The 6,841-nt window shown below is 44.6% G+C and overlaps 1 protein-coding gene across 4 annotated transcripts in view; it reads left to right on the top strand.

Moving 5' to 3' along the window:
• RGS6 (regulator of G-protein signaling 6) overlaps window positions 1-6,841 on the top strand; it is a 192,008-nt gene that overhangs the window by 125,937 nt on the left and 59,230 nt on the right. For all 4 annotated transcript variants that reach the window (XM_010855815.1, XM_010855814.1, XM_010855813.1 and 1 more), the window contains exon 11: window positions 1,322-1,432. In XM_010855815.1, coding sequence (XP_010854117.1) covers window positions 1,322-1,432 — 111 coding nt within the window. The remainder of the gene's footprint in view (window positions 1-1,321; window positions 1,433-6,841) is intronic.

The following is a 6,841-nucleotide window of genomic DNA, read 5'->3' as shown; positions in this document are numbered from 1 at the left end:
ACGCTTACTCCTTGGAAGGAAAGTTATGACCAACTAGATAGCATATTCAAAAGCAGAGACATTACTTTGCCAACAAAGGTCCATCTAGTCAAGGCTATGGTTTTTCCTGTGGTCATGTATGGATGTGAGAATTGGACTGTGAAGAAGGCTGAGTGCCGAAGAATTGATGCTTTTGAACTGTGGTGTTGGAGAAGACTCTTGAGAGTCCCTTGGACTGCAAGGAGATCCAACCAGTCCACTCTGAAGGAGATAAGCCCTGGGATTTGTTTGGAAGGAATGATGCTAAAGCTGAAACTCCAGTACTTTGGCCACCTCATGCGAAGAGTTGACTCATTGGAAAAGACTCTGATGCTGGGAGGGATTGGGGGCAAGAGGAGAAGGGGACAACAGAGGATGAGATGGCTGGATGGCATCACTGACTCGATGGACGTGAGTCTCAGTGAACTCCGAGAGTTGGTGATGGACAGGGAGGCCTGGCGTGCTGCGATTCATGGGGTCACAAAGAGTCGGACACGACTGAGTGACTGATCTGATCTGATCTGATCTGAGGCCGTCTATGGGGTCGCACAGAGTCAGATATGACTGAAGCGACTTAGCAGCAGCAGTAGCAGCAGCAGGTAAATGCTAAAAATAAATAAATAAAGACAGAAAGTAGGTACCTCTGTGAGAAGGGTTAGGAGAAAAAACATTGCTGTTGCTTTTTGTACAGGAAAGTGTTTAGCACTATTTTATCATTTTAACTATATGAACTTTAAAAAAATGAAATTCTATTTAAAAAGATTATGATTTTTTAAATTATAACTGTAAAAACTGAGTTACTGTTTGGGAAAATCCTTTATATAGGTTAACTCCTTTTGGTCTGCCAGGACTTTAAAGGCTTTATAGTAAAGAAATCCATCCAGCTGGGAAGGAATACTGGGCTGGCAGCCTTGAAAAGCTGTAGCGTCTGTGTGCCCCAGATGCCCTGAGATCTGCAGTCCCCATGGGAGGGTGATACACAGGCAGGTTTGGACCAGTGTATCAGTAAAGCTAGCATAACCAGGGAGGGATGCACCAAGATTCAGGGAAAGAGTTAGGTGGGAAAAAGATATAAAATTTATGTGTATACTATGACTGCAATAATGCAGAAACAATATGTCCATCATGGGGAGAGAGCAAGGACAAATGAAAACAGTTTGAGTTGTCAGAAGTGGGAGCAGGGGTCATATTTTTTTCCCTTTAACTTGGAATTATATGAAGATTGATATGATGTTTGTGTTAAACAGAATACCTGTTGTTATGGGAAATTGGTGGTATTCTTTGCTCTGCTTTCCTTCTACAGCTTAATTGCTTACACAGAACAGTACGTGGAATATGACCCTTTGATCACACCAGCTGAGCCGTCCAATCCCTGGATCAGTGATGATATCGCTTTATGGGACATAGAGATGAGGTAAAAAAAACAAAAATGTTTTAATGTTTGGAAGTGGGGGGAGGAGCACAGTGCATGAGAATGTACCCCATCTTAATTTGACTCTTTTTATCAACAGAACAGAAACTCCTCCTGTAACCACCCAAATGATTTCCTTGCTCATGGTTTCTACCTCTTTATAGCATTGTATGTGGATCCTTTATGGCTTCCCTCTGACCTCTCTCTGATCCTATGGATGTTATGATAACTGGGACAGTCCGTCATAGTTGCTAGTTCTGACTTCTGGAGGGCAAGAATCTGTGGATCATTTGCTTTTCATACATTAGCAACAACAACAATAATAGCTAGCATTTACTCTGTACTTCGGAGAAGGCAGTGGCACCCCACTCCAGTACTTTTGCCTGGAAAATCCCATGGACGGAGGAGCCTGGTGGGCTGCAGTCCATGGGGCCGCTAGAGTCGGACACGACTGAGCGACTTCACTTTCACTTTTCGCTTTCATGCATTGGAGAAGGAAATGGCAACCCACTCCAGTGTTCTTGCCTGGAGAATCCCAGGGACGGGGAAGCCTGGTGGGCTGCCATCTATGGGGTCTCACAGAGTCTGACACGACTGAAGCGACTTAGCAGCAGCAGCAGCACTCTGTACTTGGCCTCTAGTAAGTATCTTCCAATGAGTCACCACAACAGGTAGACATTATTCTCAGAATTGAACAGATGGAAATGGGAGTTAATGGACTTGCTCGAGGTCACACAGCAAGAAGGTGGTAGGATTAGGATTAGAACCCAGGCAGAGGGCCCCAGAGCTGTGGTCTTCATCCCTCTGCTCTTCTGGAGTAGCAGGCACAATGGTTCCATTCAGAAGTTCCTTCTGGATGAGAGAAAAGTGAAAGTGTTAGTTGCTCAGTCTGACTCTTTGTGACCCCGTGGACTGTAGCCCTCCAGGCTCCTCTGTCCGTGGAATCCTCCAGGCAAGAATACTGGAGTGGGTTGCCATTTCCTTCTCCAGGGGATCTTCCCGACTGCAGGGATCGACCCTAGGCTCCTGCATTGCAGGAGGATTCTTTACTGTCTGAGCCACCAGGGAAGCCCATACAGATGAGAGAAGCTAGTGTGTTTACTTAATAGCTAAGCAACTAAAGCCCGGGGGGTCTTAGACCACATTGGAGATTACAGAAGGAACCCAGTATGTTGTGCCTTTGCACCCTCTGCCCTTGGCTAGACAATTCTTTATTTTGTTCTTCATTTCTTTGTATCTCTCTCATTCACTTTCACCCTTGTCTTTTTTTCTGACTTCTTTTCTTAAGATGGAAACCTTGTAAGAAGGAATAGAAGTCACAGATGCTCATTATAAAAGGTTCAAACTGTCTTTGTGTATGCATGCATGCTCAGTTGCTTCAGCCCCATGGAGTGCACTCTTTGCAGCCCCGTGGAGTGTAGCCCACCAGGCTCCTCTGTCCATGGGATTCTCCCAGGCAAAAATGCTGGAGTGGGTTGCCATGCCCTCCTCCAGGGGACCTTCCCAACCCAGGGATTGAACCTGCATCTCATGTCTCCTACATTAGCAGGTGGGTTTTTACCACTAAGGACCATCTGGGAAGCCCTTCAAACTGTTAAATGTATATGAGAAAGAAAACTCTCTCTCGCTCCATCCCAATCTCACTTTCCAGAAAGAGCCTTTGTTGATAGTTTAATGCCATGGTTCCCGAACTGCACCCAAGCACTCTGGGCTGCTGCAGGGAACTCACAGGATTCCCGGGAGACATTCTAAATCATTAAGGAAAACACTGATGTTCAACCTATGTCAGATACTGTATAAATGACTAACTTAAGGTGTTCCCTGTTTTCAACGTTAGATCACATTATATTCCTTTCAGTGATGCCATATCTTTGCAAATCCAGGTGTTCGGGGCAGTTGCTATGATAAAAAGGAATTACTGGGCAAAAATCAACACAGAATAGGAAATGAAGGTGGCGGGGTTGAGAAGATGTGCAGCGCTCCACAGCACGTGTGTGCTCATTTAGGAGCAAAGTAAACATACTATATTTTCTTCCAATTTATATATATTTCAAATAACTCTGAAACAACTTAAAAACAACCCAAGCATTATCAATCTTTTTCATCTTTGCAAATCTGACAGGTTAAAATAAACATCTCATTTTGCTTATATTTTTTTGTTAAAATACTTGAGGATCTATTCTTATGAATACTAGATACTCATTTTTCTTTGGTGGCTTGCCTGTTTTTTTGTGTGTTCTTTGCCTTTTTTCTAGTGATGTGTTTTGCCTTGGACATGGGGATAGAAAGCAGTCACATTTACTCAGATCACAGAGTTAACATTTTTCTCAGCTGTTTGTTTTCTGAATCTAATTTTTCTCCTTGTTTCTTTTTCTCTTCCTTGAGTTTTACTTTATTAGTCGAGTTTTGTGTTAGCTAGTTGTGTGTGTGTGTGTGTGTGTGTGTGTGTCCGACTCTTTGTGACCCTATGAACTGTAGTCTGCCAGGCCCCTCTGTCCATGGAATTTCCCATGCAGGAATACTGGAGTGGGTTGCCATTTCCTCCTCCAGTGGATCTTCCTGACCCAGGGACTGAACCCATGTCCCTTATGTCTCCTGCATTGGTCAGACGGGTTCTTTACCGCTAGTGCTGCCTGGGAAGCCCCATGTAAGAAAGACAACTTCTTTTTAATTATTTCTGACATGCCCTTGGTAGTCCCTTTGATCTGATCCAAGAATTTACATCTTTCTTTAACTTGCTTCTCTTCTCTCTCTCTCCCTCTCCTTTATTGCTACTCTTTTCTCTCCATTCTACCCTCTCTTTTCAGGAAATCCTTTGGTAGGAACTCTGGTTATCTGGGGTGTAGTAGCACCATCTCTTATCTTTTCTCTATTAAAAATTCCATCTCTTAGTCTTTTTCTTCTATATTCAAGAATAGAATCTCTTGAGTTACTCTTCAGAGTCACCAGTCTCAGTGGTACCCATTCTGTGACTTTATACTTTAACGAGTTTTTTTTTTTTTCCTACTGAGTGCTGGGAAGGGTAGTTGACACTTGTGCTTTTAATTTCCAAGAATTTATAATATTCTTGGACTGCTTTTTCTTCACAGCCTGCTCTGTTCTAGTGATGTATATCCTCTTGAATTGCCCTGGAAGGAATTCAGACTTTTTTCATATCTCCCCTCTATTTCTGCCACTTAGTTTATTTCACAGGGCATCATTGATCAGAGAATCATTGTTTCTGTTCATTGTGTCATTACTCTGATCACTGTTCAGAGCAGATCAGTCCTTTCAGACAATTTGGGTACTACTGGGTTTCATAAGTGAAGGTCTTGGCTTTCAACTTTCACTATATGTTAGAACCACCCGGAGAGCTTATTTGAAAAAGTACCAGTGCCTAGTCCCCTCTCCGGCTCAGTTAAGTGCGCCGTTCCTGGCAGCGGTGGATTGCGTGTTTGTTTAATCTTACGCTAATTACAGGCCTGACCTGGAAGCCCAGCCTTTCCTCGGCCTAACGTTCCGGCAGCCAGGCGCGCCACTCTGTTTCGGGCCTGATGCGTTTATGTCATTCAGTCTCCTCTCCACGGCGCACCCCAAGAAGGACACTCTTCTCCCATCTGTTGAGGGATCTTAGGGGGGCACAGAGAGATCTGCAGAAACCAGTGAGCAGCAGGAGGAAACCTCAGCATCTTTGGAAGTCTCCCTGCCTTGCTGAGATGTTTTCTCATCCATATTAGGTCTACCAGCCCTAGGTTACACAGGCACCACCCTCTGGCTTTACTTCCCATGTGAGAAGCTGGCCAGAAAATGTCCCCCTTTTACTTAGAGACCCTCTTGGCCCAGGGAACCCGTGTCTCATATTTCTGAGTTCCTCCCCTATGCACCCCCATTCACTACCTGCCAACTGCCCCTACTTCCAGTCTTGCTGCTCAGGGCTTGGGATTTTCCCAGGCTTCTGCTGGTAACACTCAGTCACCTTATTCCCAGATGGCCCCACTGGAAGCCTAGGTGGCCCATGCTCAGCTTTGTCACCAGTTCACCTGCTTCGTAAGTTCCCAAAGTTCCTCAACGTTTATCCTCTGCTGATAGGAAATTTATTTGCCTCTTACACTCTATGTTTTATTTTGGTTTTGATATTTCACTGAACTCCAGATTCTTATCTGTTCCCTCCTCCTGGACCACTCTCACAGACCCGCACATGACTGGCTTCCCTTTTCATTCAAGCCTCACTCAGCATTGGTGTCTTTTTCTCAGAAAGGTCTTCGGTGACCACTCACTCTGTAGTGGCCACCCCACATCCATCCAGTCTTTCTAGATCACATCCTCCCCCTGGATCTCTTTCTAAATAAGACTTACAGTTATTTTAGCACCTAGACCTGTGTCTGGCATGTAGTAGGTACTCAGAAAGTATAGGTTGGATGGAGGGTGAATGGAGAAGTGACCATTTTGTTGGTAATGCTGTTGGCATTTGGGAAAGGAAGAGAGGTTAAGTGTGTGAATTTAATTCACCTTGATGACATTGGCATTTCCTCCTTCTTTCTTGTAAGTCAGCAAAAAAAAAAGGCACAAAGCATGATAGTTTGGGAAGATGGTGGCCACCTGGCCTGTTGGTTTATTCAAACATATCAGCACTTTGTCCCCAAGGGACTCACTGCCCCCACAGCTAGGTTCTGGCTCTGTTTTTACAGCTCAGGCTTCTACTGTCATCATAACATCTGACCTAACACCTACAGTGTTCTGTTCATCTTCAAGCTAATTACACAGATACAAGGGAGAATGACGAGAATGTGAGGCCCTCTTTCTTCTCCCAGCAGGACATTCCCACCCAGTCAGACAGCTGGCAGTGATTGGGAACCTGCCTCTGGTGATACAGAGTCAGGGATCAGCGCCAACATGCTTGTTCAGTCTAGAGACCAAACAGCCTTTGTGCATGAAGCAAGGGCTGAATGTGACCAGCAAAATAATCCGAGGTCATCTTTTTCTCAGTTTCAGTTTAATTTAGTGTAACTAATAAAGAGTATTGAGACCTACTATGTGCTATGTTCTAAGTAAGAAAGTTTCTCAAGATACCCATGTAGCAAAGTGAATAACATGCTGTCTTACCTCCCGGCTCCAGGATTCCTCCTTTTTGGCAAAGGACATTAATGTCACTTGGGGCACAGAGTCAGGCCCTAAGAGCAGGAGTGTTGGCAAAGATTCAACAACAAGTGGAGAGGTTGTGCCCCATAAGAAAATGAGATGAATGTACTTTTTGTCCCCAAGAGGGGAGACCTCAGGGCTGTGAAAAGTGAGGGTGGAAAGAGGAGCAGAGAGACAAGAGGGAGCAAGCCTCCATTCAGAGCCATGAAAACCCCTAGTGCTGAGGTGTCCGAGGACTTTTCAAAGTGGAAATACTGAATATGTGATTTCTAAACTGCCGGGGGTTGGATGGTG

Source organism: Bison bison, unplaced genomic scaffold (assembly GCF_000754665.1).
Source record: "Bison bison bison isolate TAMUID 2011002044 unplaced genomic scaffold, Bison_UMD1.0 scf7180017864368, whole genome shotgun sequence".
Classification (NCBI taxonomy): Eukaryota; Metazoa; Chordata; class Mammalia; order Artiodactyla; family Bovidae; genus Bison; species Bison bison.
Note: the sequence above shows the minus strand (reverse complement) of the source record. Positions and strands in the feature narration are given on the sequence as shown.